The sequence below is a fragment of the Urtica dioica genome, chromosome 6 (assembly GCF_054948205.1).
Source record: "Urtica dioica subsp. dioica isolate 48M chromosome 6, U.dioica_male_clone48M_v1_H2, whole genome shotgun sequence".
NCBI lineage: Eukaryota > Viridiplantae > Streptophyta > Magnoliopsida > Rosales > Urticaceae > Urtica > Urtica dioica.
In genome coordinates this window covers 4,531,438-4,554,659 of record NC_142761.1, presented here as the reverse complement: position 1 = coordinate 4,554,659, position 23,222 = coordinate 4,531,438, and the positions used below count along the sequence as shown (strand labels likewise).

At 36.4% G+C, this 23,222-nt stretch overlaps 1 protein-coding gene across 2 annotated transcripts; it reads right to left on the bottom strand.

Annotated features, from left to right (window-relative positions):
* Nucleotides 1–9,757: 9,757 nt before the first annotated feature.
* LOC149393042 (formin-like protein 13) lies at nt 9,758–16,286 on the bottom strand. Of its 2 annotated transcripts, XM_089617237.1 has the most exons (17): nt 16,050–16,286; nt 14,445–15,298; nt 13,386–14,377; nt 13,185–13,302; nt 12,845–12,916; nt 12,414–12,512; nt 12,286–12,327; nt 12,117–12,197; nt 11,990–12,040; nt 11,845–11,926; nt 11,331–11,425; nt 11,108–11,179; nt 10,900–11,016; nt 10,716–10,784; nt 10,557–10,623; nt 10,120–10,408; nt 9,758–10,008 (listed from the first exon to the last, which is right to left on the bottom strand). In XM_089617237.1, the coding sequence occupies exons 1-16, from the start codon at nt 16,117–16,119 to the stop codon at nt 10,263–10,265; spliced, it is 3,027 nt and encodes a 1,008-aa protein (XP_089473363.1). In that variant the 5' UTR covers nt 16,120–16,286; the 3' UTR covers nt 9,758–10,008; nt 10,120–10,262. The 2 variants fall into 2 exon arrangements, with proteins under 2 accessions (XP_089473363.1, XP_089473364.1); XM_089617238.1 differs by lacking the exons at nt 9,758–10,008; nt 10,120–10,408; nt 10,557–10,623; nt 10,716–10,784; nt 10,900–11,016 and having other exon boundaries at nt 11,114–11,235.
* Nucleotides 16,287–23,222: the final 6,936 nt, after the last annotated feature.

Genomic DNA, 23,222 nt, shown 5'->3' with positions numbered 1-23,222 from the left:
AGTTGGTTACAAAACTCATATTATTATTACAATCTCACAACTGTAAATTGTTTAGCAGCATTCATTCGGAAATTTGTCTATTTGCCGAATTAAATATTTATTGTGGAATTAATTATTTATTGTTGGATCAAGTAAATAATTAATTGAATTTTAAGTTGGGCCTCCTGGATACTGTGAAATTCGAAAATTCCTTGGCCCATGACCATGAGATAGGCGCCTACATTAGGGTATTAATTACTCAATATTCTCTCTTTAATTAATTGCTAGATTTGTGGTAACTAATTAAAAAAGAGAGATAATAATAATGGTAGAGATATTCTCTCATTATTAAATAAGAAAATAAGATATTGTCATTTATTCTCCTTCATAATTAATTTCCTAATATCTAGGAGAAAAATAATGGTAGAGCTATTCTCTCCATTAAGGAAATAAGATATTATCATAATTATTCTCAAATATCTAGATCCCTTAAATATAGGAGAAAAATAAGGAAATAAATATCATAGATTATGATCTGATGGACGAGAGAAAAAGTAGGATTTATAGTCAAGATCCAACAGTTCATGCTTAACTACAAAATATGAAAGAATAAAAGAGAATTAAATATCTCTAGGATCTTCCTAGAATATCTCATTTCTACCACTATAAATAGGAGTCTAAGAGAAAGCAAAAATGACACAATTGCTTAAGCAAGAATTTCGACCAACTCACCTAGGTGTTGAACGAAAATTCTCTCTCTCCCTCTCCCTTTGAATTCTGTGATTCCATTCCCATAAACTCGGTACGATATGAAGTCATAGATCAGAGTCATGGTGAGATTTAGAGTGTGTCCACCCTTTCTTCTTATTCGTCTCGGAGATTACGTTTTGGAAGACTACGGTGTCATCTTCTGAGTGTCATACGACGAGAGTACTAAAACCATTCCCGGAGATCTGATCATGGGAGATAAAGCTTGAAGAAGGAGTTGGAGGAACTCGGAACGAAAGCTTGAAGAACGCATTGAAGATTCTGTAGCTAAGGAGAAACCCGTAAGTTTTTCCTGATGACTCTTTTGTTTAAATCGGTTGCTTGATATTGCTCTCATGCTTATATTAATTAAAGTAAATCTAGATCTTGTTACATATAATCAATATTAATTAGTTCATGTTAATGTAAATAATTTTCCGCATGGTTATATGAATGCATAATCACCAACAAGAGGTTCATTCGAGGAGAAATGTAGGCTGAACTTTTGAAAGGCTTTTTTGTCGCAGGGGGTGAGTGGAAGCTTTATGGGGTTGTACTTAGGCTCTAAGATCTTTTAGGAGATGGATAGTCCACTCGGGGATAAATTTGGGGTTGAGGCGAGGCTTTTCATTTAGTACTTGGTTATGATAGGTCTATCATGACCACGAGAGGGAAAAAAAACAAAAAACAAGTCAGATGATCGCCGCGTAGGTGAGAGGCTAATTATGTTGGAAGGGAAGTGTGAATCGTTGGAATGACCGAGGTCGTAGCTTTCCTAAAGAGCATGAGCATCAGGAAACGTCCATAGCGCGTGAACTATAGTCTTGGGGACAAAGATCTGCTTAAGAGACACATGCTTTAGAGGCCATTTTATATCTTGTAAATGTATGTCGTTGATGGGGAGTCATCCATGGCCGAGCTTCAATAGAAAGGATTTTATCTTTAGGGTGAGACCAAACTTCTAAAAGAGGTTCCGCCATGAAGAGGTTATATCGGCACTTAAGGAGGTAGTGGGCTGTTTTGGCTTAGTGGTGATATAATAACTGTTCTTGATGTTGTATTCTCCATCTTTAATATATAGTTCCAACTTCCAACAAAGGTGGTCATCAATATTGTAGTAGCTAACGGAAACACTAAGGATGAGAGCAACATCATCGCGAGATAAAACAACATGTATGAAGTTAGAGTCCAACTCGCTGTTCCCAAGAAAGAAATCTACGATATGGAGGTCATAGGGTATATAAAGGGGACGGTGAAAGAGAATGTGGTGGGTCAGGGCAACCATTTGTCATGAAGAACGCAAATATTCTCTTTGGTGCCTACTTGCTAACGAGTCCCGCAAATATTTAGTTCACGTCCCCACAAGAGACTGCGCCAACGAAATGAGCTCTTGTGGGTGTTTTGGTGTTGAGAAGAGTGGTTTTAGGGAAGTAACAAGTTTTGAGTAGTTGGACCGTGAGAGAGTCCGGGTGGCAAATTAGCGTCCCTACTAGGAGGGCTTGATTGAACGCAACAAGGTCATGAAAACCAAGTCCTCCATTAGTTTTTCTCTTACAAAAGTCTTGCCAAGTGTCCCAATGAATTTTCTATTTTTTGTCAGTAGATTCCCACCAAAAACGCGCTAGTAGACTGTGGATTAATTTAAGTGCTCTCTATATATATAGCCATATGAAAACTAAAGTTTGGTCATATAGCCAATTTTGGGTAAATTTTAAGTAAATAGCGACAAGATTCTACTAACAAAGCCAAACTGAAATTAATAGTTGTAAATATTCGTTAATAACTGTAAATAACCATCATACTCCAAGGGCATAAATAGAATGCTAAACACGTTCAAACAACGCAACATCACCCATAATGACTATTTACTTAAAATTTACAAAATGTTGGCTATTTAACAAATCTCCAAATTTTGGTGGCTTGGTTACTCAATCAATTGTTCATTTAATGAGGTGCTTTTGAAATTGAAACAACATACGACATTGCTCAAGATAGCTTGGATGATGGATTTTATAAAGACTTCGTGACTGGCTTGGGAAAAGTAAGAAGATTTTCAGCCCTTAAATTTATTCCAAACCAGGTCTTTAGTGTGAAAAAATAAAGTTTTTTTTAACGGCCAAACAAAATAGGGAGCACTAGCTATTTTTTATGACAAGTGGACGTTGTGACTAAGTGAGATTGGCGACGAGGGCCGGCTATTTTTCCATAATGTTGGATCCTCTATGGCATAGTTTTAGTTTGGAAAAACATTGTAATTTTTTCAAGGGCACTCTAGATTTTTGGCCATTCTCAAACTTGAAATTACATTTTAGCCACGGTTTAGATAATGTTTTTTTTATTATTAGCCATCTGAATTTATTATCAGTAGAAAAAAGATTGACTTACCTTTACACAACATTGCCGCCGAGTGACAGATATTAGTGTTGAAAAAAAATGAAATGGCATTAACTATCACGCGATTAGGCAAAGTTAAGGCTAAATTTCTCTGAAACTATAACGCGATTATTGGAAATGAATTATGAAAGCTAGATTTCTCTGGTTTTCCAATAAAAACTGTTTAAGTATTGATTTTTTTTTTTTTCAAAAATCTCTTAAACTGAAAAACAATATCCAAAAAAATGAATGATAATAAATGATAGAAAATGATAATACAAGGCATCTATATACACTCAAAATGTATTTGAAATATGATATTGGATAATGGCATCGTTTGGCATAGCTTTATTTTTAAAAAAAGTGCTTTTAGATTTAATTTTTGAAAAAACTGTTTTTTTTAACTGACAGGTGTTTGGTAAACTGTTTATAAAACAGTTGTTGCAGGTAACAAAAGTTGATTTAACGTTTGGTAAAATAAATATATTCTAGTAAAAAGACTAAAATAAACATGTTCTTAAAAAAAAAAAAAAAAAAAAAAAAAAAAAACTTTCTTCTGTCTCGACGACTTAATTGCGCCATGTAGCCGTCTTACGTGCGCCATGTAGAAGTCTTAGTTGCGTCGCGAGGGATGACTTGGTTGCGCCATGTAGGTGTCTTACGTGCGCCATGTAGAAGTCTTAGTTGCGTCGCGAGGGATGACTTGGTTGCGCCATGTAGGTGTCTTACGTGCGCCATATAGGCATCTTCGTTTGCCATGTACGCGTCTTAGGTGTGTCGCGAGGGATGACTTGGTTGCACCATCTAGGCGTCTTACGTGAGCCATGTAGGCGTCTTAGTTGCGTCGCGAGGGACGACTTAGTTGCGTTGAGCAGTAAGATGATCTCTGAGATTGGGGCTTGCCGCACGGAGGCGCAGGCTTCGTCTATGACGGTGCGCTCTTCACGTACCCTGACTTTCCGCAACATTCTCCCTTTGACCAAGTCGGTCAAGGGCCGAACGTCAGGAGTTCCCCTCTTGGGAGACCATAGGTACATTCCCCGTCTTGGGTGAGGGGTTCGAAGGACCGACGTCATTCACAGCGGGGGGGTCCCTTGTCCTTCGTGAGAGAAGTTTTGATATCCTCCTAATCATCACCGCCCTCGTAATCTGGATCGCGATCGCGACTTTCCTCATTGAGGTTCTCGAGACCCCCATTGGAGATCACCGTGTTATGCATAAATTGTTTCGCAGCCAGTCGGCTATGATACCTTCTCCTTGAGTTGGCGGATATTCTCCTCCAACTCCATGATGCGATCGTCCCTGCTATCTGAAGATGGAGATGGTGAGCGGGTCGAGCTCTCTTGAGGGAGCGACTCTTCGTCACCATGCGCTTGGGAGCGCAAGTAATATTTTTTGGTCCCAGTAGCGTTATCGGGGTTATTAACGTCCTCAAAACGTATGGGTGGTTGATTACTCATCTTTTCTCGAGTCCGAGAAAATCAAGTTTTTAGAAGTAAAGAAGAAGATGGATAGAAGGGATTTCGGGCTGAACAAGTCGGAGAGTCCCCTCATTCTAGCGCCAAAATTTTGTCGCACGAATATGAACAACTATTAAAAGCTTCGGGCGGTTTGACCCAAGGCCGGACCAAGTGGCCGCACCCGAGCCAAAGGTGTGAACTCGAAAGTCTCGAGTTGGGTTTCCTCAAATCAAAGCGCCTCCCTGAGGAGAGAAAGGGTGAATAAGGGGAGTGATCGTGTCTTTTTGTGTAGGCTGCCTACGTACTCGTGTGTGGGATCAGGTCAGAACGTAGTTCAAGGCGTATGTAACACAGTATGAGGCGCGGAGCCTAGAGGGCGTTCTCGACGAATGAGACGGAGCGCGGAGGAGTCGTCGGCGACGTCTCAAAACTCCTGGGCCGCGTAGGACGCGTCAGAAAATCGCGGACGCGTCTAGTGTGCTAGACGCATAGGGGATTTTCAGTGGAAAACCCTGGGAGCGCGCTTGGGCTCTAGATTCAGCGTCGATCAGAGGGAGCGACGTTTTGGAGTCCCCGAGAGCGCTTCGAAACCTCTAAGAACGAGAAATCTCGTAGAATGTGCTTCAGACCAAAGATGACATCCAGAGAAGCAGAGAGAAAAGGTGAGTATTCAAGAGAATGAATGGGATTTTATGGGATGGCTTCCCCCTCAATGAGACGAGGTATTTATAGGAGTTGGAGGGCCTTAAAAGCTTGTATTTCGTCCATATGGGACTGGGGGGCGTGCTCCCCTCAAGGAGGAGCGCGCTCCCCTCGAAAGGAGGAGCGGCACGGGGTGCGCGGCGCATGTAGCGTGCTTTCCGGACGGCGCCCAGCTCTCCTGGCGCGGCGCGCGGCTTCCCTTCGTGGCGTGTGGTTTGTTCGCGCGCGTCCTTTTTTAAGGGGCGTGCGCGTGCCTTTTTCAAGAGGCATATGGCTCATCTCGTCGACCGTTTATGGGACTTGGAGGCCCTCGATGACCCAATCCATTGGGCCTTCGTCACTCGGGATTTCACGCAAGTCGCGTGAAACACAAAGTCTCTACTTGAGGTATCATGGTCGACACGAGGATCCGACAATCGACTCGTGGACACATGACTCTACTCAAGGAGTTATCTTGACTCGAGGAGTATGACTCGACTCGAGGAGCCGGGCTCGATTCGAGGAGAATGACTCGACTCGAGGAGCTGAAATTTCGCAGTGTCAGAAGGCTTGCCGCTCTAAAGGACCTCCGGCCTGACCATCGGCCCTTTCAACGGCGTGTCTTCTTAGTTTCTCAGGTTTTCCGAAAACGACCGACAACATATATAAACATTCTGCATTACTTTGTTTAATATGTCATTTATATTATGAGTTTTGTATGATTTTGAGTTGATCAGTCGTGGCTCGTGGACGAGCTGACGCTCACAGATCGTGACAGTTCTTTTATAAAAAAGAATTGAAACGTTGGCTAATATTCAATTCCAACGTTTCATGCGGCTTAATTGGTATAATTTTTCAAAAGATAAAGGGAATAAGAAAATATTCGAAAATAAAATAAGATATAAATATAATAGCGATCAAGTTGAATATTGTTGGATTATCTTTAGCTAAATAGTTTATAGTAATAAAAAAATTATTTAAATTATGTTGACCATTAAGTTACCGATTCGCAATGTAATTATAACAGTAGCACAATAACTGACACTCATTTTAGAAAATAGCTAAAGTTCCATTTTATTAAGAAAATAGCCTACCGGACCGAAGTAAATTAAATTAATTGTTTTAATTAATTTAATTTACTCCGGTCTGTCTTAAGTAAATTAAATCAACGGATTTAGTTAATTTGATTTATTTCGGTCTGGTGCGTTATTTTCTTAATAAAATGAAACTTCAACTATAATCTAAAAAGAAATTACGGCATTGGTTAGTTACAACAAATGATAAATCGGACATGAGTTTTGACTATTTATTTGTTAAAATATTAGATAAATTTCAAAGGGATATCAGAGATAAATTTCAATTTATAGCTAAAAAATATGTAGCCAATGGAAACTAATTAATTTTCAAAATAGTCGTGAGTTGTCTACATTTATTGAAATTGCTGATTTTTACACAAGTGTGCAAGTATCATGTGTCAATATTTTATTTTACTATGTCAAAAAAATGTATGCACAGAGGTCCCCTGTATAAGTTGTAAAAAAAAAAAATAGAAAGAAAAAAAAAAGTTGTTGCAACCAATCAATATCCTAGCTTCTTTTAAATCAAAGTTTCATTTTATTAAGAAAATAGTCTACTAGGCCGAAGTTTATTAAATTAACTATAAAATTTAATTGAATTTATTTTGGTCAGGTCGAAGAAAATTAAATTAGCTAAAACAGTTCATTTAATTTACTTCGAACAGATGGGTTATTTTCTTAATAAAATGAAATTTTGATTATTTTTTAAAACGAAGGTGGACTATTGGGCTACTGGCGTAATTGTCCAAAAAAAAATAATTAGAGATTATCTAACTCGCTATTAAAAAATCTAAAATTTTTATTATTTTGCGAAAAATTTAATACCTCAGCTACTCATTCAGTTTAAAATGTCTATTTTGTTTAATTTTTCGGAAAAATGGTATATCTATATATATATATATATATATACACCACACTAGAGTGGAGATCTCAAGCTTTGCCGCGGGGTTATAAAGTAAATAATAATAGTGTCTGTATTAAAATTTGTTAAATAATATATTACATTTGTAAAATAGACTAAAAAAATCTAACAAAGTTGTCATATTTCAACACTTTAAAATTTAAAGGAGGCTGATTTAAACAAACCAAAAAAATAGTAGTGACTTTTTATAAAACTTATAGTGTAATAAATACTTTTAATTATTTTTATTAATAGTGACTAAATTGTTTCCATTTATATTATATTTAAATAAATGTATATACATATAACAGATTATAAGTTGTTACCGGTCTTTTGAGGCAAGATCTTGAACACTCTCCACTGGCCGAGAATCACCATAACCAGTATTACTCTTCATGGCTTGATGACCGATCTCTCCGTTATTGATCCGATCAATTATTTTGATGGATAATTGATTATCTAACTTGTGAGTTATTTAATATAGGGAAAATATGATATGCAATCCCTGTATTTTATCGAAATGACGTGTTTATTCCCACCGTTCAAAATATCACAAATATTATTTAACATTCTTATTAATATCAATTACATACCTTAAAATATATGTTACTATAAAAATCCTCCCTTTAATAATGTTTTATTTATTTTTTTAGCTTTTATTTTTTGGAACTACCAAAATTTTCTCACTTTAAATGTTAATAATAAAATTAATTTAAAAATAAAAATAAGATATTAAATAAATAAACCAAACCGTGCAACTTCTTCTTTCATGCTTGGTTTGATTTTTTATTTAATATCCTACTTTTATTTTTTTTATTAATAATATAAACATTTAAAGTGAAGGCATTTTAACCTTTTGAAAAAATTAAATTTGAAAACAATAAATAAAATATTACAAAAAAGGAGGATTTTAATAGGTAAATTCACTTTAAAATATATAATCGATATTTATAGAAATGTTAAAAGATATTTTTGATATTTCTAAAAACTGTAGAAATAAAAGCGTCATTTTGATAATTGATAGGTGCATTAATCACGCGTAAAACTCATATCCCTCTGCTTAAAACGAGCGAGTTCTCAAGTGTCTTTGATAGTTTCTAGTGTGTTTTTGATGATTTACAGGTACAAAGGAGCAGAGAAGCTTAAGAAGTCATTTTCAGAGCAAACGGGAGTCGAAGCGGAGCAAAATTGAGGTTTATAAAGAAAGTCAACGCTGGATATTGACTACTCGCGGCGCGGTAATAATCAGAGCAGCGCCATGAGATACCAGCGCGGCGCCAGAAAAACCCGTCACAGATGGCGGTCATTCCCGTTCAGAATCGCGGCGCGATGGATACTTATAGCGCCGCGATATACCGCGACACTTCGCTGTGGCGGCGCGATGGATGCGATTTGGGAAACTGATTACACGTTTTTTTATTAAACCTGGACCATTGGATCTCATTAAGTGGCCCAGATGACTCCGAAATTAGGCTAGAAACATATAAATCTTACCTTTGTAACCTAGAAAGACATCTTTTGTTTAGTTATTATTTTGCTTAGGTTGTTTGGCTACTCAGAGCTTTTTGGAGAGACAGAGATTAAAGCGCCGTCTTCATCGATTTCGTTCATCGTTATTTTCACAGTTCCAATTCCCTTCCTTTAATCTCTTGAACTCCAGTTTTTTATTAATGAAAATCATGTCGTTGGTTTATTTGTTTTTTAGTTATTCATCTTCTTCTTTTATCTTTATTCTTCTCATCATCATGAACTAAACCATCTAAGGGCTATGGCGTAGCGAGATTATGAAACGGTTATGGATTCCATATTATGATAGTGTAGAATTGTTATCGTTCTTGCCGCTTTGTTTAATTCAAGTCTGAATTTAATGCTTGTATAAGAGTAGCTACCTTGTGCATGATTTGTATTTCAATTTAATGCTTGAAAGAGATTAGGTTGATTTTGTTCTTGATTTGAATCACTATAATACATTCCTATGCTAGATATAGATAGGTTGTTATAGAATCGTGGTATGCTTCTGTGTTCATTGCTTGCCTTGTTTTTATTAGTTGAGATCGAAAGATAAAACTTTGGCATATGTTTAGGTTGCTAGATGCTTGAGAGAGGTTTAGTGACACGATCAACGTGAGTGTGATTAGCAAAGTGTGAATGATAATGATAGTGCGTAACTTCCATGAATCCAAACCGTAGAATGAACTCGTGAAACCATAGTCTTTACTTCTCGCTATTCATACAACCCATTGCTTTCTGTTTATTTATTTACTTATTCGTTTATAAATTTTGTGTTCCATTCAACAACAGTTTCCTAAGTTCTCTTTGTGCTAGTGAAATTTGAATCTTTAATTTAGCCTAGTCCTCGTGGGATCGACTCGTACTTACGAACTTTACTACTTGAGCGACTACGTGCACTTGCGTGTGCGAGAATTTCGCAACAATAATGCACAATGGATACATATGATATTTTTCCTTTTCTTCTTTTTCTTATTTTCTTTTTTATGTTATAAACAGTGCCAATTTCCAGCAACCGAGCAAGAAAAAAAAAAACAAACAAACAAACTTCATTATACAAACAGATGTTTCACTGACCAAAAAAATTGTTACATCACATTTCACACATAAATGATAAATAAATCGACTGCGCCAAACCTGGCCGGTGATCTTTTTTCCATAAAAAAAATTAATTGCTTCTCATTTCACTTGCAATAAATGAAGCTTTGAGTGTGTGACAATTGTATAGCTTGCCCACTGGAGACCACGTTCTTGTACCTGAATCTGCTAAATAAAATACAAACTGAAAACAATGAAACAAACAAAAATGACAAATGAGATAAAACTGCATTAAGGCTACCAAATTTTGTTAGTACATGAACGAGTAGTTTCGTTTAGTATCTCAATTCATTACCTTTCAAGCGAAGACCATAGCCTAATTTGCAGCAATTTCATCTTCCCGGGTAAAAAATGTAAGCTTGTTCTTGAAACACTATCGATTAACAATCTCTGTAAATGACTCGTATATTTGCACGGCTAGGCTTAAATCAGACCATGTTATGGCTCGTCCGAACGTTTATGAGAAATAATCATCTCGAGTTTCTCACTTTCTGCCGCTTTCTTTGATTCACGCTCTATCTGTTTGCAGTTCTCTTCGTGCGATTTGTTGAAAGTTTTTGTAAAGTTGAGCAAAATCGATACAACTGTTACATTAAAAAATTTCAAGAAGAAACACATTTACAAAGTTCTTCATTATTAGATAGCGCACGAACAAATCAAATCATAAGTTTTGGTGAGTTTTAATTAAAAGAGAAAAAAAATTCTGTGAAGGTCAAACTATATATTTAGTACCTTCTTCAAAAGTGCATCTAGAGAGATCTTCTCCAAAGTAAAGAACTAACGCGTCAATGTTTTTACACTGTAAAGTACCAAATTCGAGGATGAACAAATAAAATTTTAGTGATTAAAATGAGGAACATTTATCAAATGTATGGGAAGCTATGTACGTACCACGGACGAGTATAATGAAGTTAGACATCTCACTTCGGCTTCGGCGTATAGGAGGAACGCTTTCAAAGCCTGTGCCATAGAAATAATAATAATAATAAAAATAGATGCATACATATAATACCAATCAAGATATGAGATTATTATTTCACATTTCGACTCCATTACGAAGAATTTTCAATTGTACCTTACAAAAATCTTCTGAGATGGGACAGTCATGGTCTGCAGACGATAATTCCTGAACTACTTTCTCCAATCCTATGCTTATGGCTTGCATTTCCTCTGCCAAACCTCGTAGTTGTACCTGAAAAGTTAAAAAAAAAAATGAAAATAGTCAATGCAAGTAATAATACATATTTCGATATAAATGTCGCTGAGCAAAAACAAAATATTACCTTTGCCACGGTTTCCAAGCTTCCGAGATCTTTGGAAAAGTCAATAACTTCAGGTAACTTCTCAGCGAGTACCTAAAGAATATTTATCGCAGCTTGATCATATTTTGATCTTTCAGAAGCCTACACATCTGTATACTTGAAAAGAAAACTACCAACATAAACTTTTTTTTTTTTTTTTTTTTTTTTCTATTTTCAAAATACTCAGAAAACTACAAAGTTGTACCTTACAAAGATAATGCATAAGAGTCATGTTGTTGTTCCGTGCACGAATCTCTGGGAGTTTAAGAAGGCTTTCCAGCTTAAATCCGATAGCAGAACCTGCAAAGCAAATTTATGCACAAAAAAGAAAAGAAAAAAGTAATTCATTTATACAAAGATCAAAACCTGCATTGTTCCAAAGATTGCATTGATTTATCTTGATTCTTTGAAAATTTCTACGTCGCTATCATATAAGAAACCAAACATGTCTAACCTAATACCAGTACCCGTATATACTTTCCATAGTTTCATATTTGATCAAGGGTACTATATCGACTCTATGTGCCCTCCATTTCTATGTATCGAGGTTTTTCTCATTTTTCTCGAATGAAAAATCTACAATAAGTTAGGGCTTTATTGACTTACTGGGTGTATCAAAGTTCATACAATGCGTAAGTTTCCAAAGTTACCTTGGTATAGATACAAAGTCGGTTACGTTAAAATCAGCCGAAATTCACATTGCTTTCTTTTCAACTTACCCCGTGAAGTTCCCTGATTCAGAGCATTTCCCAACGAAAGAATCGTTTGCATGATTCTTTTCAGTTTTATGGAATTCCTCACCTGATTAAAAAGAAGAAAAATAAGAACACAGAACTAAAAACAACGAAGAATAGGACCACTCGCCTCTTCTGACGCAGAATTCACAACGTTCAGTTTATCTCTAAGCTCAGAAACCTGCACAGCAAATGACAGCTTACAACATCGGTACAACATGATGAAACTTATGACTACTTATACAGCGCAGCCTGACCTGAGAACGAAACTGTATCTTGAAAGAATAGACTCTAAGTTTTGATTCCACCCGCGGTACTTGCATTAACTCCAACAAGAACTGAAAAGAACATAAAAAAATTGGTAAGCACAAAATCATTACAAGCTATGTAGATACATGAAATTTGAATTTACAACGTGCTATGGACCTGTTCGGATCTTCCTAGATTCTCCTTATTCCCTGTGTATCCCTGATGAACACGAAGATGACAATTAGAACATGAAATGAAAGAAGAAGAAGAGTGAGTCCTATTTGGTTTGAAAATGCTGGTCGTACTTGGAGTATTTCCATCTCTTCTTGCGTCGGGCAGAACTTTATGAGGTTCTCAACCTGATCGATGTCCATTGCTGATTCTTCAAGGGAAAGGACAGAGCTCTGCCAATCCAACATAAGAAATAAAAAAAAATTCGTAACGAAGTTTATTGAATATCTTAGACAACGGGCAATTACTAATATTAAGAGATCTGTTTATTGATTGTAAATATTAGGAGATATTTAGTTTTTTATTCTCTGATTTGATTATGATTTGATTTCCTAACTATTGTATCTATTTAAGCCATTCACCAGTAATGAGGAATTATTTATTCAGCTCATTCTCTTCTACCTTTAAAGTTGGTTCTAAAAGCTTACAAATTTGGACACATGGTGTAGATTTTCTTTAGAATATGTAAATTTGTATTCTAAACATCTCCAACATTCAAGCGTACCATCAACACACCCAATGGAGCTTTAACTTTAGATAGCATAATCTCGCAATTGTACGCTCGTCTGTGGTCAATCTGCAAAAGGCGAGAATATTTTATGTGAGTACATCATATTTGACCGAACACAATGGTAAGCTCGACATTCATGTCAAAATGCTCAAGTTTCATATTCCCTCCATCACAACAGGAAAATTAGTAAATAAATGTTTAATTGAAGATTATAAACTTTTTTTAAGGTATTCGCACTAAGAATCAGTGCCACATTAAAGGAGCAAAATTCTTCGATTATTCGAGATGGAAGCATATATAAAATCTTCTTTCAGTAGCTGATATTTGAAATTACCAGTTGTATTTTCTCAGATTTTCCAGCAAAACCACGCTTGATTGATTTCCTGCCATGTCCTGAAATGGGAAGCGCCGAGAAAAGACTCTCAAGCTCTGACATGTCGATCTCAGGAGCTCTAGAAAACAGCAGTGAGGAATCAGAATCTCAAAAAACTGAAACAATCCTTTAAAAATAAGGCACTACTAACAAAAGGCATACGCTGCGTTGAGTCTCTGTGCGTCCGCCCACAAGCTTCCTTGGGCCACCCTCGTTATCTTCATCCAGTGAAGCGGCTTCAGCTTCCTCTTCGAGCTGATGGTGCGTAATAACCGCCCCTTCCCATTGCTGGAAGAGGGAAGCCCGTTCGGGGCTCCTTTGGACAGATCAGGTGGCGGTGGCGGAGGGGGATTCCCCGGCTGTTTGGATGGGAAGGCCGGTCCTGCAGACGACTTTGGAGGTGGCGGCGGTGGAGGCGGAGCTGAGGGAGCTGAAGAGGTATTCCCCGGCTGCATGGATGGGTAGGTGAGCCGTGCATATGAGAATGGGTAGGTGGGCCGTGCAAATGAGGATGGCGGCGGCGGAGGAGGTGGAGCTGGAGAGGGATTTCCCAGCTTCTTTGATGTCGGCAGTGGCGGCGGAGAAGAGGGATTTCCCGGCTGCATGGATGGGTAGGTGGGCCGTGCAGATGGGGATGGCGGCGGCGGCGGAGGAGATGGAGCCGAAGAAAGATTTCCCAGCTTCTTTGATGTCGCTAGTGGTGGTGGCGGCGGAGGTGGGGTAAGAGAATCGGAATTGACGGTGTGAGTTGACAGAGAAGGCGGAGCAAGCGGAGAAAATTTGATTGCAGAACATGGTGGTGGTGGTGGTGGTGGTGGTGGTGGTGGCGGCAGAGAAGAAGGAAGAGATGACGGAGCACTTTCTAGACGCGGAAACTCGGGTTTGGCCTCAACGTCGTGTTGTGGAAAAGGCGTTGTTGTGCCAAAACCGGCAGGCGAACTATGAATCCTCGGTGTTGAAGAAGGCGAATAATTCCCTTCCTTCCGGCGCCAGTCGACGGCGTTGAATTCTATCTCCGACCAGCTCACGTGGCTGAAAATCTCCCCGACTCTAGCGAAATCTTCCTCCGCGAGCCCTTCCTTCTCGTCGAAGCACGATACGGTCCGCCTGATGACGCGAGACCCCCCGGCATCGTTGGTCTCAGAGAAAAGGACCTGCACAAACCCTAGCGACCGCGTCAGATTAATCCGTCGACCTAATCACTGTTTTTCTTTAACACACCTCTGCTCTGAAGTCCCTGGGGAGCCGATCCTGATCCCACGAAACGTCGACCTCGTTGCGGTTCAGAATCAAGATGTTGGACCTCACAAAAGCCGTATTGAAAGCAAACCTGAAAACCGTCTCCCCGGCGACACACTCAACCACGGTGTCTCCCTGGACTCTGCAATCCACGTTGACCTTAAGCAGCTCTCGGCGCTCCGCCACCTTTCCGGCCCTACCCGGCTTTTGAGAAGTAGAGAACAACAGCACCGGATACACACCCTCACCACCGTATATCCGGACCGCCACCAGGTCCCGGTCGAGCCGCAGCACGATGCAGTCCAGCAGAAGCCTCCGGTCCGCGGGCGGCCAATCAGAGGCTGCCACGTTCCTCCTCGAGACGTACTGGAGGTACCGCACCTGTGAGGGTGCCGGGTCGAGCCCCGAGGCCAACCTCAGGGCATCCCTCGGGGCCTGGTCGTAGACATTCTCGAGGGTGCGCTGCTCAGCTCCGCAGCGACGGCGCTGAGTGTAGATGAGCAGCGCGGCGAGGGAGAAGGCAAGGGCTGGCCAGCCGCGGGGCCCACATCGCATCAGGACGAGGTTGCCGGGCCCGAGGGCGAGCCAGCTGTCGCAGGATCGCAGGAAGTGGTGGACGAGCTCCATCCTCAGAACCGGGCAGCCCCCAAAATGGGCTGGGTACTCCATCACAGTCACGCCCTGCTCCGACAGGGCCTCACAACCGCAATCGGCCTGTCGCTCACCGAAATCGAAAGCCAGGAACGAGGCCTCAGGGAACTGATCACGGAGTTGGGCCACCGCTCGGGCCTCGCGATCTTCGTCCCGCGGCTGAGCCCTGAAGCAACTGTCGAAAACTGCAAACAAAAATATTAACAAAAAAAAAAAATTTGGAATCGGATTTCGAATTAAACGTTCATGTAATAAAACTTCAAAAGACTTCGTTGCTTGCTTCTTAAACCAAATTGCCTACTCAAAGGTTAAACCCTGATCAACTGCTATCAGAGATTGATATGAAACCACAGGTCCACATTATGATTGTCTACTCTACAAGCATAAAATTCTTATCAAAATAGCCAAATGATGAGCCATCGAAAACTACAAAAAAAACTAAGCACAAAAAATTCAGAATCGGATTTCAGATAAAACTTATAGGTTATAAAAACAACCCTAAAGGTTTCGCAGCTTGTTCCTGAAACCAAATCGCCTAGTCGGATGTTAAACTCTAATCAATTTTCTTTTTCAATCAGGCATTGATAGGAAACCATGGGTATTGTCACTCTACGATCATAAAAGTCTTATCAAATCCCAAAAGGTTCCATTACTTGTTTCCTAAACTAAATTGCCTATTCAAATGCTAAACCCTAATCAATTTTCTTTTTCTGGGAGACATTGATAAGAAACCATGGTTCTACACTACGATTCTATACTCTACAAGCATACGATTCATATCAGATTCGCCAAATGATGATTTGCGATTTCAAGTATAGAAAGATGAGTCGGTCATCCAAACAGATATCAAAGTAACTCAACAAATCGAAAATTGTTACGATAAAATCAAACCAGTTCCACTAATGATGAATCGAAATTGAGAATGAAGAAACAAACCATAAACTCGGTCGCATAGCTCGAACAATCCATCGGGAGGTTTCTTGAAGAAAAATCTGAACAGAGACATCTCTTTATTTTCTCTCTCTGCTCACGGTATTCCGATCGCGCTATACCTATCCGTTTAAATAAAAAAATAAAAATAAAATAAATAAAAAATTCCGTCAGCCAGATTCCAAACACACGCAAAAATGTAAAAATTGATGGAAAACAAATTTCTTCATTACGACTTCGTTCTTACTTGACTTTCACGTAAAAGAACCCAGTTTTTATTTTTTTTTTCTTCCAAAAAAACCCTTTGTAGCTAAATAACAGATTTAAAATTATGAATTTACAAAATAAATTATGTTTTTAAATTAATCCAAATTTAATCAATATGTTTTTAAATGTTAGGGCTTTGTTTATAATCCAAATTAATTTTTTCAATACCACTTAAATTAAATCAATAAATAAAAATATTGTATTATTTATATAATGAAATTAGTTAATAATTTCATATTTAAGTTTTTTTAATGATTTTTTATCTATTCCCTAAAAAATGTTGTATTATCTATGTAGTGAAATTTATTACTTTTCACTTTTATTAATTACATTTTTATTTTTAAATAATTATTGTCGATTTATACTATATATTACACTTAACTAATGAATAAAATACAATTGTATATTTATATATGTAATTAGACATTACAAATAACTAATAAAATAAAGACACTTAATCTAAAAGTATCTCAAATTGAAAATCCTAATCAAAAAGCATATTATTAGAATATTCTCTTTAGTGTAAGATATAATGTAAAATTATTGTAGCAACAAAAATATTTGGTGTAAAAGTTACACTAAATTTGTGTGAAAATTACACCAAATTTAGTGTATGTATTGGAGATGCTCTAAACAAGTTATTTTTGTGATATGATTAGAAATCGATTTACGCATTAATTAACTTGGTGGTTAATATAATTTTGGGTCAACACAATAAGAAGTGGGCCACATAGAATTCACATGTTCCATGCACGTCAACTCAAAGTGGAAAAATTACATAAATAGCTTAAAACGTGCATCACTTTTCATATCTCACTTATGTTTTCAAAATATTTTGTCAGTAATCGTTTCCTTTTCTACGGACGAGAATACCCTTGTGTTTTAGATATGATCAACAATAATTGAAATATGATTAATAGTTATTGAAATCTAGTTAACATATATTGAAATATGGTTAATAGTTATTGAAAAATCTGATTGACAGTTTTTGAAATCTGGTTAACAATTATTAAAAATCTGGTTAACAGTTATTGAAATTTGATTAACAAAAACTGAAATATGATTAACAATTATTGATTTATGATCAATCGTTATTGAAATATGATTAATAGTTATTAAAGAAGAAATGGATACTTTAAAAATTAAAACGGCTATATATGAAAAATAAATGGTTCAGAGTCTAATATTACAAAAAATATAAGAAAAACGATTATTGAAAGCTATTTTCACACCCCAAATAATAGCGCTTGAGCTGTTGATTCATTGAGTTTGGTTAAGATTTTTTTTTGTTTTGTAGTGTTATATTCTTCTTCTTGATTAAATTATGTTAGATGAGGATGGTACGAACTGATAACAACTCATTCAATGTGGTAAATGAAAATTTGTTGGCCAGATCTTCAAATTTTGCTTTTGTAGTTGATGATTTGTCGTCTGGCATGAATTATAAAAACGACATAAAACAGAAACGGAAATTGTATACAAAACGACAGTAATAGTGTTAAACGACAGTAATTGATTAAATGCTTTTAAAAACAAAATAGGCAGAATTAAATACTCCTTCTCAGACGTAATAGGCCATTTGAAAATAAGTGTTTGGTACATAAGCCAGCCGATTAAAAAAAACAATTATCCTTCTTCAGTACACGTATAAACATAATATATATATATATATATATATATAAAGGATTTGATAAATTATATAAATTAATTAATATTAAATTTGTGTACTGTACTGATTTTGTGTTATATAGAGGATTAAGAGAAGAGTAAAAATTAAACATTCACATAAGTGCATCTACTTCCCAGGATCTACAAATTAGTTTTTTTTTTCTTCTTATTATTCAATATATTAGTAATTGATGTAGCTGACCAATGCAATTTTATACATTGATATGTATTTTCAGATATTTAAATGTAATCTTGTATTTAGATGCAATTTAAGGCGATGCACATGTTTCTTTAGGACCAATAGCTAGCTAGGATTTGCAAAAGAAAATGTCATTATGAGAAATAAAATAAAATAAAATCGAAAATTCGAGTGGTTGAAGACTTTTGAAGTAGCAGAGAGAAAACCAACAACTGGAGTGGGAGAGACATAGTCGAAAAGAGAGTTCCTCACTTCTTTCTCTCATTCAAAACTGTGTATAAGACTTTCATCTAGCACTACTCTTAAGTGATAAATATTCTTCTTTCTTTTGTTATTACATTCCTCGCATATGTGTAAGACCGAATCCATTCGATTTATAAGAAGAATTACTAATCCATAATATGAGTAAATATTTCGAAGTAGCCTGATTAGACTGTACAATCTTTCTTGGTATATCCAGATTATTACGTAGGAGAAAAAAACTGAAACATTGTGGGGTTTCAAAGATAGGTATTAAATCGTTAGCACCGCATAAAAAAATTCTTCGTAGAGTAGCTGTTAATACGAATAACAAAAACTCCATTATAGCCATTTTGTACATTCAATGTACTCTACAAATAGAGGAATACATAAAGTTTGAATATAGTAAAATAAGAAACTTAAATATTTGTTAAAATTGTTCGTTTGGAAATTTCTTAAAAAGCTAATCATAGGTTCTTTTCTCCATCGGAAGAATAGGGCCGTTATGGTCATTATTAAACTTGTTGAAGAGATGAAATATAACAAAAGTATATATTTTTTTATCAGAGGTTGAATCGACCATCATAAGAAGAATTAGGCCAAAAATTAGGATACATTCTTGGAAAACAAAACTTCCATCGAAGAGAAGCAAATGAAAGACTTTCATAAAAATTCTAGTAGAATCGAGAATGAAGTTTTCATTCGATACATGCCAGATCATGAATAAGTAACTGCATCCAATCTCTAAAAAATCTCAATTGTTTCGAAATTTCTCTTTTTGGAATTTTTAAGGAATCACTATGAATAGGATTAAAACTTATTGCATAAGATTCGTCTTTCGTTTTGTTTTGAGAAATATATCGATCAATTCTGAAGAAGAAAAAATACTCGGAACTGACTTTTTCTATTGATTCTTTTCCGATCAAGATGTATGGATCAATGAGTCTATATAGTTCATGTTCATGGATTAACAAAAATGTGCAAAAGTTCTATTTACCTATCTCTTCTTTTTTGCCTATGGCATCGCCACTCTCTTTGGCAGCATTCACTAATTCGATATTTAATTTATAAATCATATTTTGATCCATGTGTTTTAGGGATGCCCCTAATAACCAACGTAAGTGTTTTTCCTTCAAGACATTCAAATATTTAAATAAATAAAAAAAACATGATCAAGTACATGTCTGATGCCTCGTCGCTATATATTAAAAAAATAACAATAATGTTTAGTAGTTTTCAACTTCCACCCAACTATAAACCGCTACAATAATGTAAATTAAGTTGATTTCCCATATGTATTTGTTTGTTTATAGGATTTTGGAAGTACTTGTGATTTTATTGTATGCACTATCCCAGATTGACACAGATTTATATTCCCCTTAGCTCATATATATAAATAACTGTGTTGTCTTGTTCTTTGCAGATTATTCATAGCACATGCCTCATCGCAATTATAGCAATATTGAACTGGCTTCCTTATCTCTATATTTTTTTTATAGGAAATAAAGAAAACAATACAATGTTGAACGACAAAATACAATATGCTACCTATTCGCCGATGTCAGAATATACATTTCTCTGAGTAATCTTAAAATAAAGGCCAGCTTGTGATATGATATGTTGGGTTTGTTGTTTGATATATATAGTCAGAACATGTTAATGTGACAAAGCTTTGAAAAAAAATGTTAAGTGATAAGCTTGTCACATTTGACTAGTTTTTCCATTATAGTCATTAGCTATATAATAATATATATATATACTCATACACACACAAACATAATTTAGAGAACCTTATATGCAAGTATTACAATTAAAAAAGAAAAAAGAGAAAAAAATAAAGAGAGATTAGTGCGAGAATTAAGAAATAATATAAAGTTTTGATTGGCGCTTTGATCATCTAAATGAAACTATGCATAGTTATGATTTTCAATTAGTTGTTGACCCACTAAGGCAAACGAACTGATTCACACATTTTTATGATGGAAAATGACTCTAGATCTTCTTCTCCTTTATTTTCTTTTCATTTTTTTTGTTATAGTTAAATATGTATTACTTTCGCTTCACGTTGACCCTTAACTTAAGGGTTAGGGCCACGCAATTGAGGCATTATGTTTACACGTACAGTTTGTGATATTTTCGCTCAGTTTTTATTTTTAGTTATTGTTTGACCAATGTGTAATTGATGAGAGTTAGGCATATGCTTTTATTGTCAAGCTTTTATGCCATTCATTGAATTATCTCTTTGGAGTTAGATTTGGTTGCTTTCGTTTTCTAAATTGCGCATGCAAGTCAACTAGGTAAGTCTACTCTAGAGTCTAGACTATATGACTATTAAATTTATTAGGGTTGTGCGCGGTCCGATCCGATCTGATCTAAAATCAGTAAAAAAATTACACTGGATCGGTCTAATTAATAATTTGTTTGGTCCAATTAAAATGGTCTAATCTAGTTTTAACCGTTTCAAATTGTTTTAGATCGAATCGTTCTGGACTATTTTAAATTGTTAGACGTTCGCAAACACTTGCTCGTGAAGCTTTTAAATTTGACACAATTTATGTTTATTATTTGAGACTCCATTATGTATTTCCAGTGTTGTGGCTGATGGTTTAACAGGCTCTTATTAATGAAATGAGTTCTTATGTTAAAAAAAAGATATTGTTGGATCCATTCATTACTAGACCAAAACATATATATACTTCATGCGCTTGTAGCGGGCTAAAAAGTTTCCACATCGCTTTTTAAAAAATCGATGTTTTAATTAACGCATAAAAAATGTTAAAACTCTTTTTGTGTGTAAATGACGTCCAAAATATTTGTTTTTGGATGACATGTTTGTGCCTCATTCAATAGAACTTCATGATCGATTGTTTTGTAATTGACATTATTTATTTTAGCAAAAATCCAAAAAAATTAAGTGAACATTGTTTTCCCACCGAATGATGTCTTAAACCAGTAAGTTTTTTACATTCTAAGTGATATTTTTTTTAATCGGATATTTAGTAAAGATAATTTCACATTCTTTTCTTTTAAAATGATGTAAGTGAAGTGAATTCTAATCTCATTTGTTTAGTATCAATTTTTTTTTTCTAAAAAAAAAAAAAAAAAAAAAAAAAACCCTCAAATTTATCCCAATTTGAAGGGTCTCCGCTACCTCTTATTAGGGCTCCTCGAGCTTTTACAATGATTTTGACCAATGAAGGGTCTCTCATCTTGGAGGGTGAGGATTGATATAGGGTTTGTGTCTATAAGTATAGGTTGGCTTCAGGTCAACGATGTCTTGTGGGTTGGTGGTTCTTGACGGTGTGTATATTTCCTCTTTCTTGATTTCTCGGCCTTGCCAGGATTGGTGGCTGTTAGGGCTTTATAGGGGCTATGAGTTGTTGCTAATAGCCCTGGTAGGGGATGGTTCAATGGCAGTGTTGCAACTCCACAATCGTAATATGGAGGCTAGCACAACTCTCGTCCTCACCATTGCCACTCTTTGCTATTGTTGTGGGTGTCGTGTTGGTTGAGTGTCTCTTTGTTGGGGATCCGTATTTTGGTAGACTATTATTTTTAATTTTTGCTAACTTTTGTTTAGTTTTAGCCTGTATTTCAATGTTTTTATGTTACCTATTCGGTTTTTAGTTTGATTAATTGTTGATGTCGATTTCGGGATGACGACAATCACAAATTATAATATGGTATTTGATTTATGAAACAAAGATTTTATAAAAAAAAGAAATGAATAAAGGCGAACAAGAGAACTTAATACTTTTATTGATAATCAAATGTGTTACAAAGGGGGCGAAGTGTCGAACTCTAGCAGGCGAGCTCAACAATGAGAATATGAACAATAAATAATATCGGGAGTAATTGCGTAGGCTTGTGTGCAATATCGGCTTCTATTTATAGCAGAAGAGAAGTTCATCGGGGAGGACATGTGTTGATTAGTTCGGCTTTGCCACGTCGCTGGTCGAAGTCGTCTCAAATCCGGTCTTCACGGCGAAGTCTTCTATCTGACCAAGACTGGTTCCTTCGACTGAGTCAGCACAATCGACTCGTCCTTCCTTTGGCAAACTGGACTGCTGATTGGGCTTGGGCCGACCTTCAAGAATCAATCTGGGCTAGCTTGGATAGGTTGCCGAGAGTCGGACTGCGTCGGCTGTTGGGCTTTTGGTCGAACTAAAACCCAACTAGAGTGATTATTTTAGAAAATTGATTTTTAATCCCCATAATTAGCCCCCGAGTATTTTAAAAAATAATATTCCAAATATTTTTGAAAATACTGGAGCGAAACTTTCGAAATTCCCGAAATAAAAAAGGGGAGAAAATTCCGAAATTCTCTTTTGGCACGTGGCACGCATTTTCGAAGTACTTTTGACACGTGGCGCGATGTTAGTCGCGCTTCAGTGGTCGAAATCGAAGAGTCGGGTGTCAGTTAAGATTTATTTTATTTTAACCTAGAGAATATTTCGTAATCATTAGATTTTATCGGAATTCGGTTTAATATAAATGGTTATAAATATGAGTAATTCGAAAAGACTTCTCATTTCATTTATATTTTAAGCGGCTTCGGTGAAAAGGTAACCTCTCTCTTCTTTCACTCTCTTCAAAATACTTGTTTTTTTCTCTCCAAGACTTCATACTTTTTCATGATTTCGATCTTGAATTTCTTTCAGTTCGACCAACGAACTCAAACAATTCCAAAATTTTAAACACTTCGCTTCAATTCGGCTAGCGAACTCAACTATTTTGAAACTAACTTGCTCTAGTTCGGCTAGCAAACTCAAACAAACTTCAAACCTCCAAACACATTATCCTTC

Excerpts from the sequence above, each read along its gene's own strand:
- LOC149393042 (XM_089617237.1), bottom strand. The coding sequence starts at position 16,119 with ATGTCTCTGTTCAGATTTTTCTTCAAGAAACCTCCCGATGGATTGTTC. Across the intron at positions 13,303-13,385 it reads GCACAGAGACTCAACGCAGC|AGCTCCTGAGATCGACATGT; the intron begins GTATGCCTTTTG and ends GCTGTTTTCTAG. Across the intron at positions 12,917-13,184 it reads AATCTGAGAAAATACAACTG|ATTGACCACAGACGAGCGTA; the intron begins GTAATTTCAAAT and ends CGCCTTTTGCAG.